This window comes from Natator depressus, chromosome 10, assembly GCF_965152275.1.
Source record: "Natator depressus isolate rNatDep1 chromosome 10, rNatDep2.hap1, whole genome shotgun sequence".
Taxonomy (NCBI): Eukaryota; Metazoa; Chordata; order Testudines; family Cheloniidae; genus Natator; species Natator depressus.
The window spans coordinates 58702227-58726962 of record NC_134243.1 but is presented as its reverse complement, the minus strand read 5'-3'; the positions used below and the strand labels follow the sequence as shown (position 1 = coordinate 58726962).

The 24736-nt window shown below is 37.6% G+C and overlaps 2 protein-coding genes across 6 annotated transcripts in view; one reads left to right on the top strand and one right to left on the bottom strand.

The window, feature by feature from the left end:
* TEX9 (testis expressed 9) overlaps positions 1-7613 on the top strand; it is a 44641-nt gene extending 37028 nt beyond the window's left edge. For 2 of the 5 annotated variants that reach the window (XM_074966298.1, XM_074966293.1), the window contains exons 11-12: positions 1485-1619; positions 3814-7613. In XM_074966298.1, coding sequence (XP_074822399.1) covers positions 1485-1619; positions 3814-3891 — 213 coding nt within the window. In that variant the 3' untranslated portion in view covers positions 3892-7613. The remainder of the gene's footprint in view (positions 1-1484; positions 1620-3813) is intronic. The other 3 variants (XM_074966297.1, XM_074966296.1, XM_074966294.1) reach the window with 2 other exon arrangements.
* Positions 5324-24308, bottom strand: MNS1 (meiosis specific nuclear structural 1). Its single transcript, XM_074966292.1, has 10 exons — positions 24104-24308; positions 23523-23732; positions 22205-22332; positions 18887-18989; positions 16373-16602; positions 15286-15502; positions 15092-15199; positions 11990-12247; positions 9587-9712; positions 5324-6984 (listed from the first exon to the last, which is right to left on the bottom strand). The coding sequence occupies exons 1-10, from the start codon at positions 24245-24247 to the stop codon at positions 6886-6888; spliced, it is 1623 nt and encodes a 540-aa protein (XP_074822393.1). The 5' UTR covers positions 24248-24308; the 3' UTR covers positions 5324-6885.
* Between the last annotated feature and the right edge of the window lie 428 nt (positions 24309-24736).

Here is a 24736-nt window from a genome sequence, read left to right as displayed (position 1 = left end):
TGTCGTCCTCTCCCCCACAACATCTGCTTGAGTCCAGTACATGATTAGAGATGGAAGGGGATAAATACTATATTTCACTTACAGGTTAAATAATTCATGTTGACAAAATTTGACCCTGTAACTGCAAAGCAGTTTATTTCTCTTGAATAGCTATGTTGTCTTATATCAAGAAAAAAACATAGCTAGGGAGTGTCTCTCTCTCTACTGCACTGGACTGCCAGACATTGGCATGTGGTAGGAAGACATGTTTAACTATTTGGAAATCCATCTCTACAACACAAATTCTGGTTGATCTTATGGAATTATGAAATGTTACTATGAAAAACAACTGTATCATGAATGCCTCTGTGTCTATCCAGCATTACAGATAGGACAGGCACACTCCAGAGTGAGGAAAGGTAATTAAGGATAATGACAGTACTTTGGCCACACAAAAGTTATGAGAAAGTAACTGCATCCTTGAGGGAGGGTTATTTTGGAGCAGTGGAAGGTTACAAGAAACAAAATAAAGGAAGGCCGGTATTGGAAGGAGGCATATAAAATAGGGAGTCACACCAGGAAGAGGAAGTGCTGGGAAGGTGAGAGAAAGGTCACTCAAGCTGGGGAAGGTGAGATTCCATGACATGAGTGAGAAGCCACCCAGCGTGAGGCAGGGGAAACCATGCCTTCCTGGACACTGAAGTGCCCCCCACCTCCAACTCCTAAGGGAGGAGTAACCTAGTGAAGAAAAATGCATGCAGGGTTTATTTTCTATAGGAACTGTATTTATGTGCTTTATAAAGTAAAAGAGCAATAATACATTGGATTTGTGCAAAGCATCGTGTGTGTTTATATGCTTCACAATTATGATGAGCCTTGAGAAAGAGTTGAATTATAAACCGGAAGCTTCACACCTTTGAGGTGGAAGTTCTGGGAGAGGGTGTGTTGTTAGGTATGAGCAAGTGTCAAGAGTCACCCGAGCACCCATGTGCTTGACAGCTGTACAGTGGGTTCCTTCTCTCAGAAGGGGGTGCCAGCTACTCTGCTCCCCAAGTGTGCCTACAGATCCCAAGATTGGGGCAGTGGCCAGACTCCATTCAGGCATTGGAGGCTTAAATCAAAGATCCAGGGACCCAGAGGCTTGAATTCCCCTCACAGTAGTTTGGTGGGTGGCTGAAAGGGGGCACCCAAACAGATCTCTGACAGCTTGAAAGAAGAGATAAATATGTGGACATAGGTATGGATTACAACTGATCATGCATATCTAAGACACACAGAAGCAATGCACATTGTGATACCAGTATAAATTCTGCTGCCTTCATAGCACAGAAGACAGTTATCAGCTAGGTGTGGGGTTTTGTTTTTTTAAGGGTATAAGTCAAAAGCTTTGGTAAAAGAATAGTTTTGATGTCTCTCTTTTTCTCCTTCTGAAATATTGCAGATTGCTGGTATGTTTTCTTTTGTGCCTATTCTACAGATAACAGGTTGTTTTTGTCCTCCTCTAGGACATAGCCAACCAAGAGCACAAAAAACTGGAAGAACTAAAAATAGCAAACAAGAGACTGGAGAAGCAAAAAGGAGAGCTAATGACAGGTTTCAAGAAACAGTTAAAGTTAATTGACATTCTGAAGAGACAAAAGGTGAGTCTGTTAACCTAAAAGCTTAACAACATTCACTTTTATATATTGATAGAGTTGCACACTACAGGTTGCAAATGCTAACTGTGAAGATTACCATCAGTATTTTTCCTGCAGTAACATATGAACTAACAGATCTGCATCCCCACAGTCTCCAATAAGTGGTATGTTTAGGCAATTTGGGTGGTTAAGCTTGCTGCTGTTATGGGGGTACAAGTAGCACTGCTGGCTTTCTCCTTTAACAAAAAATCCTGAAAACTGGACAGGTCATCTCTTGAATTGAATGTCTTGGCTTTTTGTCCCTGAATTGGAATGTGTTTAGTGCTGCTAAAAGCTGTATTGGGCAGTTCTGAGATCAATGGCCTCTTCATTCACTGAGCGAATACAGCTTAAATAGGAGCAGCTTCCTCATGCTGTCCTGACAATGCAGGGAATTCCTCTTAAATTGGGAATTATGTAAAATAGAGCTTCGACATGTCAGCACCATGGCCTTTCAGTAATAACGTTACCTTAATGCAACAATGTTCTGTCCTACATGAGCTATTTCAGAAATTGTGTGGTCTTCTACAGATAACTTTGGTTATGTTTAGCTTCCTAATCTATGACAAGAACTTCAAAAAGCTTATGCAAAATAAACTTGATGTATTGCACTCACAGGGAAAGATAGTTTGGGTTATCCATACAATATTTGTATGCCAAATTTGGATGGGTACAATAGGAGGAAGTAGTGTGCAGGTCAGGAGGTGCGACCACCTTAGGAGTGAGAGAGAAGACATAAATGAAGCTAAATACTATCTGGAAAGAAGGGAGTTGCAATCTGCAGCAGTCAGCTTGCTTGGTGTTCAAAATGGTTGCCTTAGGGCCATGTCTGGTTATCTCACTAGATTTAGAGGACAAGCTCCCAGAGGAGAACATTTTGGAAAAGGCCTTATTTATAAAAAGGGATACGGGTGGAAGATCTCTTCAGCTTTCCAGAGCTGGAGTCTGGTGTATTACAGGAGTTATAGCTGTTTTTTTTGTTTTGAATTGATATGTTTATATATGAAAAATTCAGATCCCTTTTGGACATCAGCTGCTTCTTGTGCTTAATGTTTACCACATCAGACTAGTTCCCTAAGAACATAGTTATACTGAAGAAAACTTTTCTGCCAGCAGGAAAAAAAAATTTCAATGGGACATTGATTTTGCAACCTTAAAAAATTAAAGATTTTTTTTTTCTAAGATTGTAATTTTCTCCTTTTTTAAAAAAAAACAGTCTAAAGTGTGGGGATGATAAAAATATTAACCTCTATAATATGATCTAAAACTTGCTCTCATCATACGCATTTAAGGGGCTTTTACAGGTTTTAAAATCTGCTGCCCTTTTGAGTGGTAGGTTGTGTTAATATGGAGTGTGAAAAAGCAAGGTCCTTATTTTTATGTTTTTACCACCATTTTCCCCTTTCAACCATACTGCTAGGAGTTTAAGTCACTATACTTATTGGTCATGAGAAGACAGCATTTCTGTAAACTATTGAGATTTTGGTAGTTTATGTAATGTACTTTATTATACCATACTTAGGGTCTAGTACAGTATCTTAAGTTAATTGTAGTACTGAAACTGCAGAGACAGACAGAACCACTTCAATAGCTTGAAAAGTCATGAAGGCGGCACTAAATCTTGTTTAGTAACCTGTATTGGGCTCCAACTGTCTCTAAGGCAGTCTGCTTTAGTAACTTGCTTTTTTTAAAAAGAAAACTGATATGCAGATAGAATAGCAGCAGATTATTCTGTTCTGAATAGTTCCTGTAGCAATCTTAACTGATGAGTATTTTTAGACTGCTCAGAAGAAACATTGTCATCTTAACCATGAATTTAAAAGGTTCCTAGAAGTATAGAGCAGAGTTGAATGTTATGTTTTTGGAAAAACAATGATTCTCTTGTAAAAGCATGTCAGGTGTAGAGAAGTACATATAAGGAAAGGACCAGTGCTTAATTTGTAATGAAAGACAGAAAAAGCCAAAGTTTCCTTCAATAGTGCAACACACACAAAAAGAGAAATCACAATTTTTCTTAAAATAAAACAAAACCTATTTCATATTCCACTTCTATTTGCATTAAACTATCTAGGCTACAAGTAACATGATATAGCAAATGTGAAATCATCTTCTCTTATACCCCTAATTGGTTAACTAAATTACGGTTAATCTTTTATAGATGCATATTGAAGCTGCTAAAATGCTCTCTTTCACCGAAGAAGAGTTTATGAAAGCTCTTGAGTGGGGAAATTCCTGATGCAGTGTTCAATGCCTCTGTTTGAAAATCAGTTCTGATTGTATGCTGTTTTAAAAGTATTAATACTTACCACATATGTCCAAATAGATAATTTTAATCAATTTTACCAGGATTAATTTTAGTTTAAAAGTTATAATAGGATAAACATTTTAATGTTTGATTGTAAATAGTTTTGTGTTGCAATATACTTTGAAATGTTATTCACCGAACAATGTAGCTAAGTGACTAAATGCTCTATATTCTCACTGACTGTAATGGGGTAGACAAGCAATAGGGAGAGAAGAACACATTGTATACACATCTGTTTTGGTTATCAATTTTCTGTTTTCATACTGATTGTTTGAAACTGTAGTTGAGATAAGGTGAAAAATACTGCTGTCCAAATAAAAGGTAATCTTTATATATCTCAGAAAACTAAAGTGATAGTTCAAAAACCTCATTAATGGGGAGGAAAATGCTTCTGGTTCATTTTACAACTTGGACATAAAAACATAAATTTTATTGTAAAAATAAAAGTTTGGGAACTATGTAGGGACAATGTTTGTTGTCCATCCCTCCTTAGTAGATCTTCACAATCTTAGCTGGGTTGGAACATTAAATATGTTAGTGGATGGTGGTTGTCTTGATTTACAGAAGAGTTGATAACTTGCCTTAGCAATTAAATCTTGATGTCTGATAAAGCATACAAAAATTAGTTCACTAACATGGAAATATTGTTTAAAATTGCCTCTGATGACTAGAGGCAAGAGATCTGATGCCATAGCTTTATTTTTCAAAGGGATAAATATTGGCATAAAGTGTCAATGTAAAATGAAAATTTCTCAATTTTCAGCAATATTTAATAAGTTCAAATGTGTGTACTGAAATATTTGAAGTTGAATATGTTGGATGAAAATAATGATCATTCTTAGCATCATTCATTTAGTGTTGTATATATTACAGTCAAACCTAAAGGGCACAATCAGGAATGCAGGCCCCATAGTGCTAGGTGGTGTACAGATACTACATGATGATTTTATAATCCTATTACAATAATCAAGAATAAATGGACTGGACTGACTATAGGTGAATCAGCTGTTCTATGTATGTTCAGAGTAATGACAGGTACGCAGTAAGTTTGTGCTGTTTCCATCAACCATTATTAAATCTAAGTGGTTTCTCCTTCTGAAAATGTAGCAATAAACTTGAAAAACACAAAGAACTTTATTACTTAGGACATGGAAGTGAGGATATAGATTTCATCTAATTGTTCTGTAGAAGAACATTTTCAAATGTACATAAGTTTTCATGCATTTAATTTTTCCAATTTAAAAAAATGCCTAGAAGAGATTTTGCAGAGCCTCAAACTTCTGTGACCCAAAATGTAGACTGCTTTTCATTTTAAACATTTTCTGGTAATATGAACTAGAAAGTGAAACTAAACGGTACTGTTTTCTTATTCCAAGTGAGTCAAACTATATAGAAGAGAAACAGCAAAATCAAAATTTAGACTGGCATTTTTTAATCTAATGTAAATGCAGGACAGTCATCTTTAAATGGCTTGTGTGTCATTTTTAAGATAATCATACAATCCATGCTGAAGTATGGCTCTATGTCTACACTGATATCTGTAAATTTCCATAGATCAGCAAAGTCAGTAATGTGACATTTTTGTTTAACAACTTTTAAACATTTGCTTAATATAACTTTACATTAACATACATCTGCCACAGTGTCCTGTCAAGGGACTATCTATCTTTAAATCTAGTAATAAGCCTCAATCTCATGAACAAAAAACATGAAAGTAAATTTTTACCAATTAGTGTTATGCCAGAAGTATGCTTGTGCAGAATAAGGGAACTGTGTGGTTTTTAAAAAAAATAAATATGTGTATTCAGTAGCCTGGTTAATAATAACCTGCCTGACCATAAGGAGTTAAATCAGAGGAAGCTGTCAGGTGAAAACAGGAACTGAAACAATGGCAAAGATCAGTTACTGTCTGAGAGACTACATGTTCTTGAGGAAACAATGGGGAAGTATTAATTGGGGAATACCCCTACCTGACTCCAGCAAGGCTGCCATGGTTTACTCTTCCCAAACCAACACCTAAGATATCGAAGAGGATATTAAAACCTAAAATGCTGGCCTAAGGAAGAAGGGGGTGGGGGTAGTCAGCAGCTGCCTATGGGGACTCCCTGAGAAGACAGACTGGAGCAAGCAGCCTGTCTCTCCCAACCCAGCAATAGAGAGAACTTTTCTGAAGTTTCTAAGGAAAGATATGGTATAGTTAAGATGCATCCATATATGCTTTTATTTTAACCCTTTGTTCTGTGTGTTGTTTACCTTTGGGTGTCTAAACAATGCTTTGTTTTGAAAAAGCTGTTTTTGATTCACTTTAATCAGCTGCTGTAAGAGAAGGGTTTTACAGGTTCCAAAGTGAATTAAGCTAAATCAAATTAAGGCCATTTTTATTCTGAATGAGTGTCGACAAAGGGATTTAGTGTAGTTTAACTAATCACTTCAAATTCACACCTTTAGTTAATTCAGATTATTTTTCCCGAGTGTCCCTGTATGGACAAAGCCCAACTGCGGATAAGACTGCATAGTACCACGCAGAGAGGAGTGAAAGTAGTGAACCTGTCCCCAGGTGCACTCGAGGAAATAAAAGTTGTCCTTGTCCTGTGGTTGTGACAATACTCCTTCATATGCTAAGACATTTCCTAATGTAACTGAATTCCTATAATCTGTCCATAATCAGTTCTAAAGTGAATTCCCTTAGCAAGTCCATTTTATTATGCATGCATTGTTTGAGAAATATTGTAATAGCAAAATTTATTGATCCAAACTGACTACAACATTGACTTAAAAACTGTAGATCTTGTAACTATTTAGAAAAAGCTTAGTACTAAAGTGAGACCCTTTCTCATAACGTTAAACAGGAATTTCTCACTATTAACAGCATGTAGAAATAAGATGACATCTAGTGGTATGCAACAAAACAAATTATGGGGAATTTCAGTTATCTTCTGAATACACATCCTCTTTTCTCTTCTGATAAGCCTTCCTAAACTCTTCACCAAGCATATTAACATCCTCTTCATCTTTGAGTATTCCCTGCAATTAAAGAGAAAGGGGATTAACCATTGTGCATGTTATTTAGCTCCTGTATATTTGGCCCAAGAATACATAAATTATTCTTGACTGTATCTTAGGAATGTATATGCAAGGCACTGTAGTAGAATGCCTGTGGTACTATTATGAAATTTGAAAATAAAAAAATGAGTGAGTAGGCTGTTCCTTTTGTAAAGAAGCACAATTTGGAGGTTGAATTTTATTTTAAACTGCTGTTAAGATGAGTCTTTAATAAGGAGGCTAAAAGTTACAAAAATCTTGCCTGATCGTTTTAGTTCTCAGTGGGGATGTGAAGTCAGTAAGGATAATGGCTTCTGCCATCACATAATAGGACAAGTATTATTTGTTTGTGATAGAGCTCATTACCAATGCAAGTGAGGATATGTACATAGCAAAAGTTATGCATGCACTAGCCTACTTTGAATCCAGCTAACAGAGGTAATAGCAGCCGTGAAGACATCACAGCATGGGCTAGTGAAACGAGATGTCCAGGGTCCATGCAAGGCTTGTACTATCAGAACTGAAGGCCACACTGTGCTGTCTTTATTATGATTACCTGTGCTAGCGCTGGATTCAATTTAGCTTTAGGCTAGCCTATACACAGCTTTTCCTGTGTAAACATACTGGGTATCTCTTGTAAGGGCCACAGCACAGAACCAGCCTGCTGGATTTATAAAAATCCAGGAACTGCATTAAAGAGACATTGGTCAGGTCACATCTGACCACAAACTTACGTTCAGTTAAAGTCAGTTATTACACAAAATAAAAGCCATAATTAGAATTTGAAAAAAAAATTCACTTTAACGATTTGCAATCCCAAATGGCGAACCATTATGCTAGTGCAAGATGATCTGAAAATAAAACAAACAAACAAACAACTTTTAATGTCCCGTGCCCATGCTGAAAGAATTATGTGTTATATTCTAGTACTTATAACCTACACCTGCATTTTATCAGTTTAATGCAGTTCAAATTTTTTTTTTATTTCCTTGTGTGTTCTCCTAAGGTGCACAACTGGCAAGTTAAACTCAATCCCTGCTGCAATTATTTCTGGAATTTGGGCGGGGGGGGGAAACATTCCACTTATCTTAATGTCTTAAAGTTAAACTTTAAGACATCTTCCTTTCATAACAACTCACTTCAGGAGTAAAAAGAACAGGAGTACTTGTGGCACCTTAGAGATTAACAAATTTAGAGCATAAGCTTCTGTGGGCTACAGCCCATTTCTTTGGATGCTGTAGCCCACGAAAGCTTATGCTCTAATAAACTGGTTAGTCTCTAAGGTGCCACAAGTACTCTTTTTCTTTTTGCGGATACAGACTAACATGGCTGCTACTCTGAAACCTGTCACTTCAGGAGTATACAGCATGTGTAAACAATACAATAGGTAAAGCTAAACCAACAAACCCAAAGAATGAAGGAAAGGAATGAATGCGCACAGGAGATGTGCCTTCAACACCATGAGAAACACACAAATTCCTGTCAGTTAATTAAAAAACCAAATGAAAAAAAAGGCCCATCTGGCATATCTTGATGTAATTATTCCCTCTCTGTAAGAACCACCACATTAGCAAAGGGTTAGGTAGAATTCGGAAATTCAACCTTCTAAGATTTACAAATTCACACCTGGGTGCTCTGAATTAGAATACAATTAATGAATAAATGTTAGGCGTCACATTTAACAGGGTATCTGCATATTTAGAAATATTACTGTAAATCCTATTTCTTCAAGTATCTGATTAACCCCTTCACTGTTGTAGTTACAAATGTCTTGTGTTCATTCTGAATGCAAGCTCTCTGATCATCTGTGTAGTCTAAAAGAACAGGCGTACTCCTGTTCTTTTTGCGGATACAGACTAACACGGCTGCTACTCTGAAACCTGTGTAGTCTAAGACACTCATTATAATTATACTAATATTCAACTACATTTCACAGTTCATTAATGTGAAGCAGTCCCTCCTTACCTTTTGAACTTTCAAACTGCTAGAATGAGGTTTGAGTTTCCTCTAAATACCCGAGTAATTTATTTCACTGCCACAGATAAAGGGCTAGTTATCACGGAGACAGGGCCAGATTCACTGTTAGGATCCATTCCCTGTATATCTTCCAGCAGCAGAAAGCTATTGGAAATTGTGACTGGGAAATACCTTCAGTTAAGGGGGACTTTCTGGCTGATATAGAGCTGATGTATAAGCCTCCAACTCCAGCCCTGCTTCTCCTGCCATAGGGGATATGTTGGAGGAGGGAGAAACATGGCTGAATGTTCTGCACTTCAGCAATTCTCTGCTTCCCAGGACTCAGCGAGATCATGAGAAGCAGACTCAGCACAGCCTGCAGGCTGCCTTTGCTTATGCTAAGAGCTGGGCAGCCCCTCCAACCTCCACCCAACTACAGAAAGCCAAAATGAGTTTTTGCTCTGTGTACCCCTCACACAGGCCTGCACTGAGTGCAGGAATGTAGCCACAATATATTTTTTAAAAATTACATTAGTTACAGAAATTATCCTTGAAATAAAATAGTTAAGAGAAAACAGATTTATGGGATGAACATTTCAAGTATTAGGAGAAAATATAATTCACTTACTCTAGGAAGATACCCCAATAATTTAGTTGCATGTTCTTTAAGAAGTTTCTGTCTCTCTTCTTCAACAATTGCATGAATATTTCCTTGTCTTCTCTCTTCCAATTGCCTTTCTTCAAGTTCACGCTCCTACAGAAAACATCATGTCTTCATTACCCTTCTATTTCTGTTTTATGAAAATTAATTTCAACCACATACATAAACTAGTAAAGAAAGTCTTTGTCAATAGAGCAAACCAAGGGCTTCCATTTTAATTGTTCAGCTTTTGCATCATCTTGCAAGAAAGTAACAAGTTTTTTGTTATGATTGTTGCTGAAACAACACAAATTCAACATTTAAACAGGAGGAGAAGAAGGCTGTGAAGGAGCAAATTATTGTTTAAATACATAATTTTAATCATTAGAAAACCTGAGATGAGAAATTATAAGCCTCTGAAAGATAAGAGTTTAAGTTACTTTGCTGCTTACATGTTTACAAAAGTCCCTCTTTAAAGACTAATACATGAAGATACAATTCCCTGTGATCTAAAAGTGTTTTCAAACAAGATAAAGTGTGTCCAGCAAAAGAAACCGGAAAAAAAAATAGACATGTTCTCACACTGATGGACAGGAAATTACACACATTAATCTACCACAAAGTACAGTTTATACTTTGAAACCAACGCTCATAATTCTCAATGATTTCAAGGTCAATTCTTCTTAGTTTACAGGTAAGCTTTTTCCTCCCCAAATGCCAACCCTGGACTCAACCTGAAACCTAGCAGTCAGGCAGGGTTCTTTCCTTCCAGTATATCAGTAATAAAGGTTCTACAGGCCAAACTGAATCCTCGTAACATCCATACAACCCTGATTATCTTTAACAGGCTTGCACAGGTGTAGCTGATTTGAAATTTAGTAAACAATTCTACTGATGTATAAAAAGGAACAGAACAGTACTAATGTGCAAAAAGCAAGAAACTCATCTTTGTTAATACAGTGAGCAAATGATACTGAATACACACAAGAAGCAGATCCACTGAATAAGAAAGTCATTTATACATAATCACTTTCAAAGTAAAATTGAACTTGTTAGACATTGCTTAGCACCTTTGACTGTATCATTTTAAAAAAAATTCAGATGAGGGAATCTCAGATAGCTACTGCAGGTGATATGTAATTGGATTTGTTCCATATATACAATGTGTGAGCAATTTATCTGTCAATTAAATCCTTTAATTCCTAATAATTTCCTTTAAGGAAATGTACATTCAGTATTGGTTTAAAGTCTAAATTGTAGTATGCTACACAGCCATGTACCCTTCAGTATTTAAAATAGTGTAATGGCCTTTGATAAATCAAAACTATGATGAAGTGCTAAGATTCTGGAGCGAACATATTTAAATGTCATTTTCAATAGACTGATTTTGTGTTTGTCACTTTTTGCGATAAGAGCCATTAAATCTGGTACTGAGTGTTTTAATTCCTGTAGTAATGAGAGTTTAAATATGAAACAAATGTTTTACATTTAGTAATGATTTTGTATCTCTACCTACTTACCTAAAAGTATTTGAATATGTGTTTTAAGTCGAAGGAGAATGTTAAAATATCCAAGATAAGAAAGGTGCTTTTTGACTCCAAAGCTAATATACTGCTATTTAGTTGGATTAACATGTGATGTGTCATCTACTTTAAACAGATATGGAAAATTTTCATACTCTGTATGTGAGTATAAATTAGAGTAATAACTTTCCCCCTTATATTTTACTCTACTATAGAAATAAGATTCAGTGAATCAGTTCACATACTTTTATTCCTAATTTTGTATGTAAAACATCTAGACTGATTACATTCCCCTTCTTTGAGTGTGAGCCAAGTAAGTGAACATTAACATGAATCTGCTTCCTTTCCTGTGCTATGATTCCTTTGGAAAGAGATGCTTAAATCTCAAAAGGGAATTTTGTAATTTAAATTTTTAAAATAAATTCTTTGGACTAAACCATCATTTTAAGACAACAGCATGTTCGATTTTTAAATTAATATTTTCTACAGTGATGCTGAATAAGTAACCTAAAACATCACACTAAACCCCCGTTGTGGCAAGTATGTATGCTAGCATTGACCCCTGCAGAGTCTGTTGACTTCAACAGAGTTCCCTGTGTACATAGAGATCCAGGATAGTGGATCTACTTGCTGGATCAGGGCCTAAATTAATACATTCATTGACAGTTTAGCCAAAATTAGGTGACTTTTCTCCCTGCAAAATAAAAAGCAAAAAGAATTCCCCATTAAGGAATTAAGGATATGGAAAAGGATATGGAAAGGAAAGCAGCAATCCTAACAAACTGCTGCAAATATTGTCTCATAATTTTAGTAAGCTTTAGCTCATATCGAAATCTAGAGGAGAAAAAAAAAAAGAGAATCCCCTTACTTTGTCTGCAAGGAACTGTTTGTGACGCTCTTCAATAAGTTTTTCCACTGCCTTTCTGTGCTCAAGCTGTTTCATTCTTCGTTTCTGAGCATTCATCTGTTCAATGCGATCATCCTCTGCAAACTTCGCTAACATCTTCTGTCTGAAGGTCTCTTCTTCTTCTTGCAAAGCTTGTAGTACTATCTTCTTGAAGGCTAATTGTGCTTCATATGTTTGCCTTAACTCTAGACGTTGCCTAATTCTCTTCTCCATTTCTGCCTATGGAGAAAAGCCAACAAAATGCTAATACACTGCAAACACTGTGCACCATATCTACCCATACTTACATCCTTGTATCCTTGCATCCAGTTAAATACTGTCAACCAGTCTACGTTTAAACCCATAAGGAGGGGCTCAGGTAAGTATCTGAATTGAAATAAATAGTATATTCCTGGGGACCTACAAGATTCTCCCATTCTTCAAAAAGATTTTTACATTAGGATTTGCATTTGTTTATTGGGGCTGTCATTCCTAAAACCAGCAAGGATGGTATTAGGGAAAAAGTGTATACCGTAACTATACAGTGCAGGATAAGTGCCATAAAATGCTGACCCTTCTAATGCCTTCTCATTTAGCCACAGTAAACATGACTTAATGGAGGATCAAGCAAAGAAGTTGATATATTTTGCTATTTTGTCATGTGACATTTTAAAAACAACATCTGGGATAATCTTCTCTGGAACAATCTTTTGGATTATTTATTGTAACTGTGGTCTTCCAGAATAAATAAGTGCACTTCAGAATTATGTAGAAGTGGTAGACATTCCATAGTCAAGACTGCAATGGTATTTCTATTATAATTCCAGTATTGTCATATGCCCTCTCTAAATCCACAAAAGAATCTAAAACTGGTAGGTTAGGTCTGGGGCAAATGTAAAATTTTTCTACAAAGTGAATTGAACAAGCTACTCCTGAATGGCATCCTAAAAAAATTTATGTTAAGAACTCAGTCTGATTTTTTTTTTTTTGGCACCACCATGTAGCGAAAAAAAACCAAGCTAATAGCATGCACCAGACTCATCTATTTGTGATCTAGGGCACAAGTGCGAAGTCTAGTTGATTAAACCTGAATTTTCAAGTTATTGACATTTTCAAAGAGAATGGATCATTAGCTCCAACAAACTGTCATAAGAATATCTGAGACCTAAACTTTTAAAAAATAGTCTCCAGCTCTCTTCCATGCAAAAGTAAACCTCAAAATGTAAACCAATTGCCAAAGAGGCTTGTCAATGGCAAAAAGATTCTCTCTCTCCCGCCCCCCGAACTGAAGTCAGTTGGACAAGCTGTTTGTAAGTTAAGAACACATTTTTAAAAAAGGCAATGGCCATCACAGTTAGAAACTAAACTTTTTTTTTTTTTTGCCAGATCCTAGTTTGATAATGGAAGGGGATACAATTTAAATTAAGTTTATCCAATGCATCTCACCCTAATTCCCCAATTCTTCAAGATACAGGATGCTTGTTGGGGCACCTCAGAAATCACAACGGACTCACTGAATTCCCTCACAACCACCCCCAAACTACCAACAGCCTCATTAGAGTTAGCAGATCCAAACAAGCTTAAATAGAAAGAGGAGTACTTGCTTTTTGCTGATACAGACTAACACGGCTACCACTCTGAAGCTTAAATAGGGATGTCAACCCATGAACAATTCTAAAGGGGGATTGTTGAGGGAGAATTATACTAGGTGGATGGTGGGAGGGTGGTACTTAGCCCCAGAAGAGCATTCTAAGACTCTCAGGGAGAGGTAAACAGACCTGCTCACAAGTTTCCTAGGATATGTCTACACTGTAGCTGGGAGCAAGCCTTCCAGCCCAAGCCAGCATGAGTCTCTTTACCCAGGCTGGGAGGCTCACTCCCAGCTGAGTGCAGCCATGCCTCTGGAGAGCTCTTGGGGTATCACCTAGATGGAGCATTACTCCAGGCATTTCCCAAGGTCTACAAGCAGTGATCCTGCAGAAGCATTGAAGGAAAGGAAAAAAGGAATGCCCCGAGATGTACTGCCTTCCATACCCATCTTACTCTCCACATTATCCCCTACACCTCAATTTCCACAGCAGTGGAATTCTCTTCCTGTGCATATCAAGGGGGAGCAAGAGTGAGGCTCCATTTCTGCAGACTTCAAAGTCAGCTTGCCTGTCACCTTTCTGCTCTCCCCAGTGTCACATTAGGACTATATCAAATATTAATACATGTTCATACAAATAACTTTTAAGTTGATGTTAAGACTGGGAGTATGTATCAATAGTTTAAGGATAAAATCCTTACAAGAACACTGAACAAATAAACCATTAAGAAGTCATGAAATTCAACATTATAATTAAACAGAAAAGAATCTTAAAACCCTTGAAAGTATGGAAATTCATATTAAAAGTAGCCAAACTGCTTTAAGTACTTGTTACCATCTTAAACTTGGAACCCAACTTTCAAATGCAATAGGCATAAACCTATATATAAGTCTTGTTGTTTGCGAGATAGCAGCTGCCAAAGTCATGTCAGAATTGATGGTGTAGAAAAATGCAAGATGGTAATCATAACATCATTTTATAGTTTGATATTTTACAAATACTAGAGCTACCACTTTGATGGATGCTGTTCAAATTCTTTCAGGATCAAACTTTTCTAAGCGCTGGTCCTGCACCAGTCATCAAAAGGAGTAAAACAACCTAAATTACAGAGTTGGCTAACTGAGTTTAGCTAGTGCTGTAAATACTTGGCAAGATACTTCATTATTGTATATACACTACTAAATATTCTTTGCTGTACTTCTTTGGGACTATGCCCCATTATGTCTCTGAATCTTCTGCAAGAAGTATGGCAACATCATTATCTTTTGCCTCCTATCCACACAGGTTTATCTGTGCCTGAACTATTAAGGTAACACAAAACACCACTTAAAGGAGCCCACTGAATGAAGGGCCATATTCTCACATTAGATTCTTGTGCCAGCTCCCACTGGAACTCTTCAGTGGAAGACCCATGTGCATATCTAACAGGAAAATTTGGTCCTGGGAAAAATATTATACTTTATACTTATTGTTTTAACCACTTGCAAACACCTACCATCTCCCTTCTTCTATCTGCCTCAGCTTGTTCCTCAAGATATAGCTCTTGTCGCACTTGTTCCAGATCTTCACGCTCATGTTGCTCTCTTTCCAGATTCTGCGCAATCTATTAAAACACGAGTAAGAAACGTTTTTAAATGACATATCAGACATTTTATAAGATTTCAAAGTTTTTAGTAGCTATTCTAATACCATGTTCTGGAGCTTTTGTTTTCTCTCCTCACTCGCTTGAGCTTTAGCCATCCGATCTTCTTCTCTTTGCTGCTGCATGTTGGCAAACTCCATGATTTTCCTATTTTCTGCTTCCATTTCTTCACGCTTCTTTCTCCTCCAAATAGCCTGTTCTTTTTTAAATTCTTCTATGTATTTCTGAGTTGCTCTCATTTTCTCTAACTTGAGTTGTCTTTCCCTATATGAAGGTACTAAAATGTAAATACCTAAATAATTCTTCTAAAAATTATACCTTGATTTTTATTAATATACTCTCACTCCTTGTAAATAACATATCCCCTTAGGGAAAGAAAAATAGGTGCCTAGTGTCCCAAAGACCCTCCCAATTGCCTATTATTGTACTCCATCTAAAAGAAGTTCCTATGCCATAAATACCTTTCTTCGGGTGGTTTAAGGCTATCAATAGCTACTCTACAGAACTTGGCACTGTGCCCAGGGATATGCCAACAGAGAGCAGATCATGTGGCACAGTTTAATATCACTGGCTGAGCTCTATTTTGGAGTTGTAAGAGCCAAGAAACATACTTTAAGAGCAGAAATGTTTCAGAAAGCAGAAACTCAGTTGTCTTCCTGATTAACTTAAATCAGCCACCCAGAATAAAACCTCCTTCCCCTAGCCATTCCCAAGAGCCAAGCTGCCACATACAACAGTCTGGCTGGATAGGTGAGTCTGTGTCAGGTAGGCATGTGCAACCATGAAAGGTTGAAATCTGTGTTATGTAGCCATTTCTGGAGTAAAGAAAATCAAGGAAGTACTCCTTGAAATAAGCTGCAGACTTCACAACTGGTCAGCAACAGCACAACCTGACCTGGACGACAAAAGTACTTATGCCCAAATCAGGAAAAACATGCTTCAATCCATTCCTATTCAGGAAAATACTTAAGGATGTGCTTAACTTAAAGCATGTGCTTAAGCACCTTTCCTGAATAGAGATGCTTTCCTGAATTGGGGCCACATTTTGTGAAATAAACATACACAAATTGGTTCATCTTATATGTGATCACATGAACTTTTTTGCTAAAAAATACAAAACCAAGAACAACTAACATTTGGTCTTCCTCATAGATCTTCCTTACGATTTCATCAATCATGAGTTTTTCTTTTAGAAACTCCTCATAAGCATCCTGCTTCTTTTTTTCTTGTTCCTCAAGCTGTTTCTCCAGTTCTTGCTGATAAAGTATTTTCTCCTTATTTCGCCTCAGTTCTGCAGAACTCTCTTCCATTATCACCCTTTCCTGCTCTTCCTTCATCTTTTGTGATATTTCAGCATCACGTTTCTGTTGTTAAAAACATTGTAAGATTTTTCCCTCCTCTCTTACGAGTATAATCTGGAATGAAAAACTATAAAGTATATACAAGCAATCTTATAGCATCTTATTGTACCACAAAAATGAAGTGAATGTTTTTATCCTGAAAGATGACCTAAAAATATAATTACCAACGTGTGTTGAACTAACAGGTAAGGTATGAGCACATATTACCCCAGCACCTAAAAGAAGATACGTATATAACACTATGCAGAATGCCTCTCACAGCATAGCTATTGATGAATTCTGAAAGGTCACTGGAATATGGTGGCTTAGCTCTGCAGACCATCTTTAATAAAAATGTTTTCTTTCTAGCAAAATACATCAAAAGAAAAAGGTACAAATTTAGAATGATGACATAATCAAAGTTACCTGCCTGTTTGTCAGCATTATCACACACATTAACAGCATCCACAATTGTTTTCTGAAATTCTTTAAATATACATTTAATAGCAATAAAATTTCCACCAGTGTATTTCTAAAATCACCACACTAACCACCCACTGTAAAAATGCACTGTTGCTGTTTGCTATAGCTTAATTCTGGGAAGGGATCATATTGCAAAAGAAGAGACTGCGTTAAACATTTAAAATAATTTGATATTATATTTCACCATTCAATTTAATTAACTATTGCTCTGATTGTTGCTATAAACTAAGCTTCTTTGCTATGGTCAAATACTATCAACTAATTAGCCTTTCATAACAAAATAAGATCTACAACAAATTATTAGACCCTTAACTCTAATGACATTTGAGATAAATCAGCTTCACAATTAGGCTAACTTTGAGGGAGACACTTTCAGCATAGTTGCTTATTTTCAGCTGTTGCTGAGAATGAGGAGGATGAACCTGCTCCAACTTAAGTGAAAGACAAAACAGGCTGATTTCAATGACAGCTGGATCAGTCTCTTACTTTCCATGCACCACAATGATTATTCAGCCTCTTAACTCAATTTTGAATTTGTACACAGTGGTAAATACAAGCCTGCATATTTGACTTGCTGGCTAATTAGCAGCGATGAAAAATAGGAATGAAGACTTTATCATATACAAAAAGGTTTAAATTCTAGTTGTTACAGTACCTAATCTAGAAATCAAAATAATTCCTGTCATTATGTAAAAATAAACAAATATTTTAGTCATTGGTGTTTACGCTTTCAAAAGTCAACAGCATAGTTCCTACCAAAGGGCTCTCTTCCAGTCATCTCTAATTCACATCATGGCTTCTGACCCAGGGAGTCTCTGTAAGCCTTCTGGGCTGCACACTCATGGAAGCAGTACTCTTTTTAAGGCATAGAATCATCATACCAAACCATCAGAAAATGCCACATAATGTCAAAGTTGGCATTACATCCGGGCTGCTCTTCTTCACACAGACATACTTTCATATGGGAATCAGGCTCTTGGGAATAACATAAGGAAATATACTTAACAAGCTAAGCGTGTTCCCTTATGTTCTAGCATGGGGTGGGTGAATCAGCCAGGCTAATTTTAATGGAGAAGACAGACTGAGGGAATTTCCTGCATTTGTGTCAGAATGCTATCTGTAACAGATGGCAGAAGTGCCCCCCCCTCATTTCTAGCCACTAGGATGGGGGAGGTAGTGCTCAATCCTGGCAGGTAATTCCTCCTCTTCCCCACAATGTCACAATATCTCCTCACCCAACAAGGCTACCAATTAAGTTACTGACTGGAATAACTCCAGCAGGGTGGAAAGAAATAGAAAATTTGATTGAAGACATGGAGTAGGAGTGTGCAGGCAATGTGGAACTGAGTTAAATCCCAATACACTACTGCCAACCCAGAGCTGCTCTACAACCCCCAGGAGAATATAAGAATTTGCAGGTTGTCCTGATGCAGAGCACTGTGTCTCCTGAATACATCCACAAACAAACAGCAGACTGCTCAGGCTGCAAAGAGGCAAAAAAGCTTTGTAAGACTTGAATTCAGGAAAGTGTCCCTATTCACAAGTGCACTTAAACACATACTTATGTCCCACTGACTTTAGGGGAACTTACACACGTGCTTTAAAAAGTGCCTTTCCTGAATTGGGACCTATGAGTTTTCTAAGACATTTGAACATACAATTCCTCTTTACTGGAATTCAATTAGTTTTCTTCAGGAAATCATTTCACATTTTTATTATAATAGACCAAAAGTCTTTAATACTATTCTATTTTTCTTCTAGGATCTGAGGTTATTTAACACAATAAATGGACCTTTGTTTAGTGAAAGTCAGAAAAACAAATTACCATTTTCTCATATCTTATAGCTTCTTTTTCAGCAATCTGGGCAGCCCTTTCCTTATTCATATAAGCAGATTTCAGTTTCTTCTCTAATTCTCGAAGTTCAAGACTGCAAAAACAATTTTTTTTGTCAATGAGAATGAAAAAAATTGAAGTTAATTGAGTTGCAGGAATGTAAACTGTGCGAAAAATTCGGCCCGTTATATAATACGTAAATCAGAGGCCAGATCAACAGTGTTGGAGAGCTGAGATGACATAGCACTGGACATGAAGTCAGAAATGGACCAGCAGCTGAACTCAAATTAAAACTGAAATAAGGGGATAGAATGGTTTTGAAATAAAACTATATTGAGAACTGTACATTTTTTCAATATTTATGACAACCTACAACAGTTTGCAGATGGTGAGCTACTAAAGCAACTGCTGCTTCACTTTATTATTGCTGTTTCCACATTATTTAACTGTACTAAGTGTCAAGTATTAAAGGACATCAGCATTAATTAAGAACCAACTAAGAAATGTAAAAAGAAATCATGCAGTTGGGCACCTGTTTAGATGTGCATGATAGTTTACAGATATTTAGTTAAAATTAGAAAAAATAATTAAAATAGGTATGTTTCACATGTAAAAAGAACAGTACAGAAAGAGAATGTCTAAGAAACATAGGCAAGATAGAAAAGAAGATGGAGAGTTGATGAGAAATACTTTAAGACTTTTCCAGGAAAGAGGGAAGAAGCCTATGCTAGATGGTGGAATGAAAAGGAAAGAAGAGAGACAAAAGATCTGTGTGGAGGATTTTTAAAAATGGGGGAAATCCTGGCCCTATCTAAGTCAATGGCAAAATTTCCACTGACTTCAGATGGACCAGGATTTCACTCATGGAATGCAAATTTAAAGTGAAGCTTGAAATGAAGACAAATTATTTGAGGATGGAGTTATGATTTTTTGTACATACTGGAGTTTGGAGAGGTAGGATTTGAAGAGCCATAGAGATAAGCGATACCACAGTCAAACAAGACAAATGGAAAGCATAATAAGGAGCTGGTATCAATGGTCTTTTGTTTACCGCAAAGTTATAAAAGGCTATTCTAAAACCTTTTTCATAGAGGCCAACTTGAAGCTAGAGTGATCACTGACAGAACAATCACTAAGCTTCTTTCCCTAACTAATATACAGTATTCAAGGATTAACCAGGATTCCTACTTATCTTGACTTTAAATTGCTGCATAAACTGGTAGTATCTTTTTAATTCTATCTAATCTCCTCAATGTCAATGTCATTTAATAATCTACTGACATGATATCCACTTGCTACATTGTATTTTGTAACTAGCAGCTGTAAAAATCATTAATGCTCTGTCCTCCTCATTGAAATAGCTAGCCATTGTTCCTCATCATAATTCTGATGTAGGCTAGAAATGAGCTGGTGAACACAGAAGATGGTGCATGCTTGGACTATTATTGGAGATATGTAATTCAAGCATTGCACTACATGACCAGCTGCCACTTTTGAAGTTATATGGGAAACTGTACTAATGCTTAAAAAAACCCAACAAGCTCTGGTATTCCATGTCATTCTGTCTTTAATTTTATCAAGCATACCCCCCCAAAAAGGAAAAACCACTTTTCTTGGACAAGGTTTTGTGAAAGGTATCATTGAATGAGAGGGAAAGTATTCGTTCAGTAAGGTTTGAACTGGTTCTTATTTTAACCATATTAACATTCTTAAGCACATGAGTAATTAAAAAATCATTTAAATATTGTGTTTCTAAAACTGATGTGGCTATTCTATTTTAAAAGGAAACTTATCCCTCTGTTAAAGGAGTAGAAAAACTAAACTAATTTTAAGGGACAAATTCTTCCCCTAGTGCAACTCTTATTGATGTCAATGCTTATTTGTATACTCATGTTTGAAGGCAAAATTTGGCCCTAAAAATCTTCAGTTTCTAACAAATCAGAATATTTAAAAAATATCTTTCTTACTAACTTTTTAAAAATTGATGTTAATGACTTAAAATCTGTGCTTTAAATTTATGAAAAATTGGCACTGCTGAAACCACACAGAATTTTGTCTAGTCTGTTAACACCAATAGTATGTTAATAAGGAGTTAATGTTACAGTCAGGGCTTGTAATTTTCCATGATTCCATAGCTGTGCCAGAGCATCACAGATTTCAGGACTGATCATGAAAACTGTCAGTTGTCAAACGTCTTCCCGCACTCCTCTTCCTGCACTCCACTTGCCTCTTTTTCTTTGAGCAGGGGAGAAATTAACTTTAAAAAGATTTTTAAAATGGGCCAAAGAATAGCAGCCATGAAAGAGTCAGAAAAAAAGAGACAAGAGAGAGTGAGAGGGAAAGAAATAGAACCTTCATTGAAATTGACCAGAATTGTAAATAATGAAAGTCTGTCACTCTGCTATCCTGACTGACTTCTCATTCCAGATTAGATTTAAACTCCTTGCCTGCTAGAATCCACCAAATTCTATCTTGCCTCCATCTCGTCTCTTGCCACTGTGTTGCTTGGGGTCTCTGATTCTCTAATTCTGCTTCCTTCTTTGTCCTCTTTGTATCCTCCCCACACACAATTGTTTTCTCTCCCTTCCACCTGTGTCTGAAATGTCCTCCCCAATTTTGTATGCTTTGCAATCTTCCTATTCTTTTAATCCCTCCTCAAAACCCACCTCCTTTCCACAGTTTCTCCAAAAATGAACCACCTTCCCTTACCAATCTAACATACATACATTAGTCTTTAAAAAAAGAAACCAGGCATGATATCCCTTTCAAAAACTAACAGGCTCATAATCTTAGGGCATGTCTTCACTGGCAACGTTAAAGTGCTGCCGGGGCAGTGCTTTAACATGGCTTGTGTAGTCATGGCACAGCATTCGGAGAGAGCTCTCCCAAGCGCTCTAAAAAGCCCACCTCCACAAAGATGCACTGTTTACACTGGCAAATTACAGCACTGAAACTTGCAGCACTCGGGGGTTGGGGGGGGGGGGGGGGGAGTGTTTTTTCACACCCAAGTTAGAAAGTTGCAGCATTGTAAGGTGCCAGTGTAGACAAGCCCTTAGTTTATTTAAACTTCTCTCCCTTGCCTGAGGGCACCTTTCACTGCATCCTATCCTGTGGCATCTGAATTAGGGCTCAACCCCAGCTGTAAAACAAAACAAAATAATAAATGGAAATTATTCCATTACTTCAATATAAATAAATATGTTTTGAAATACAATTTTCAAAATTCAGCATGAATCAGTTTTACAGTACTGGAATTTTATTTATGAATTAAAAATGAGATTACTGTATTTATTCTATGTTTAAAAATACCTGTTCTCTCTTATTTGCTGCCTCATTTTTTCATCTTTAAGTTTTTCATAGTTTAATCTTGCCAACTCAGTTGCCAGTCTTTCTTCCTGCTCCAGCTGCAGCTCTTTCAGTTTTTTGTTTTCTTCTGCCTGACCAGAGCAAATAATTTCTGTAACAGTTTCCCCCGCAGACATTTCATACACTCATTCTCTTAAACAGATTGATAATAAGAATATTCAATTATAAAAGTCAATTAAAAAACAAGATTTGGAAAGGACATAAATGCTCACACTTTGAAGCATAAACCAACTTCTAAGTGTTGAGGCTGGGAGAAAACTTTCCCTTGGGACAAGTTATACCGTAACTGCCTCCTTGCAGGGTTTCTTCCTCTGAAATAATTAGGGCTGGAAAATGTCTGGGACAGGATGATGGATCATGGTTTGATCCACCACAGCAATTTGCATCGAGCTGTACTTGTTTTTCAATTAACAAACCATGTTCTTTCCTTATGTGCTGTTACTGTGCTAGAATGTGATCCATACGAATTTAAATATAATGCATGTTATAAAGCATGGCATGGGTGCATTAATATATATTGAGGATGAGGGACATGCCATAAAACCTATAGTAACATTCAGTAGATTACTGTTTTGAAGGTGGACAGTGCAAACATAATAGAAATTTCTTATAAATATGGGACAGGTAAGGAATAAAGCAAATTAATCTGGACATTTGGAAAAGAAAGAACCATTTGAAAATGGAATAGTTTACTTTCTTCGGGGATCAATCACTGCAATTACTCTGGAACAGGTTAAATAATGCTTCTGATCACATCTATTACAGTTAAACATGATATATTGTGTTAATGTACAACTGTAAATGTATACATACACATGCTTTGGATGGCTCTAGTGTACAATATGTATTTATAATGTACAGCTTTAAAGAATACATTTCTCTAGACTAAATGCTATGTTCATATATATCTTTTGTCTTCAATGAACAAAATTACACTATGATATTCATATAGCCTGTTATTCTGTCCATGTTACCATTTTGAAACTCTTACTTATAAACGCAATGAAAACTATAAGAAGCCCTGCAAATTACTCACTCTGCTATGTTGCCTGTAACATTAGCTAAATAATAGTAGGTTTGGGAACTTTTAGACATTGATTATTTTACGCATATGTTTTATCCTTCACTCCAACCCTTTATATGTTGCATGTCATCTTAGGTTGTGAATTTTCCCAAGCCAAAACAGTATCTTCATGTGTGTATATGTGAACAGCAACTAGCATATGTGATAGACATCACCGGAACACAAATAAGTACTCACTTTTTGAATAGCTTCCTCCATCTGCCTTTCATACTCTTCATCTTTCAGCAATCTTGAGAGTCGCTTCTGATCAACCCGTTCCTCAGCTTCCAACATCACCTCCAATTGCCTGATTCTCTCCACCTTTTTTTCATGTGCCAATTGGAGGAGATCTTTGTGATACAACTCTCTCATCTTTTTCTGATTCAGCTGGGGAGGCCTCATCGACTCCTGCGTGGGGAAAAAAGGAAGAGTTTTGTAACGGAGCAAAGACACAATGCTGTAGGGATGCTCAAAGTGACAGGAATTGGGCCAAGGGCGCCCTCTGGAGAATCATGACAGAATAATCTAGGTTCAAATTCTCCTTCACTTACCGCACACTCCGATTTATCGCAATATTTATAACGACACATAATTACCTCAAATGCCATCGCCAGGAGTGAATGAGGTAGGACCAGGCAATGCACACAATGCAGCAGGTATGAAGCGGCAGCCTTCCGCCCCATCCCGCTCGGCCCAGGGCCTCGCCGCTCTCCCCTACCCTCCCATCCCGCTCGGCCCAGAGCCTCGCCGCTCCTCCACACGGGTCGCTGCTAACTCACCATCCTCTCACAGTCAAAGAGACCGCCCGGCGAGGAGCAACAGCTAACGGACTTTAGCGCCCTACGGCCTGGAGCCCGGTCGGCCTCTCCCCTCCCCGGCCCCAAACCTGTAGCGCCCGCGCGCCGTTTGGGAACCGAAACCATTGCCCTGGTAACAAGCGGCGGCTCCAGCTTCTAGGCCGGCGCAGGCGCCACCTGCTCGAAATCCGCGCTCCGATTGGACAAGCGGGCGGCCCAACGCCGCTCAGCCTTCTAGAGACAGAATGCGCTGTCGCTCAGCAACCGCCCTTTCCGGCGTTGGCAATCAGGCAATAGGCTCGTCCAGTGCGAGGGAGCTCGCAGCGAGGGGCAGCGCCACAGATCTCTACAGCAACGGGCTGGAGCCCGATCCCCACTGCACAGGCCTCTATAGAAAATGCGGGAAGGGCTGACCACAGGGCCTAGCAGAGTAGGGCCTTGATGAGGCCTTGAGCCCTGGCCGCACTACAAATACCGAACAGAAAACGGGGGCTGGCCCCGCCAGGGCGGCCGTAGGAGCGGGGCCCTCTCACAGGTCCTCCTGCAGACAGGTGGGGCAGAGTGTTGCTGTGGGAAAGAAGGTGCCATTCTGGGTCCTCGGCCAGTGGTGCGCAA

Bases quoted from the DNA above. Each gene is read 5' to 3' on its own strand.
- MNS1 (XM_074966292.1), bottom strand. From the start codon at position 24,247: ATGGTTTCGGTTCCCAAACGGCGCGCGGGCGCTACAGGTTTGGGGCCG. The intron at 22,333-23,522 runs GTGAGTACTTAT...TGCTCTGGTCAG, and splicing joins TGGAGGAAGCTATTCAAAAA to GCAGAAGAAAACAAAAAACT. The intron at 6,985-9,586 runs GTAAGTGAATTA...CTTTAATTGCAG, and splicing joins TATTGGGGTATCTTCCTAGA to GGAATACTCAAAGATGAAGA.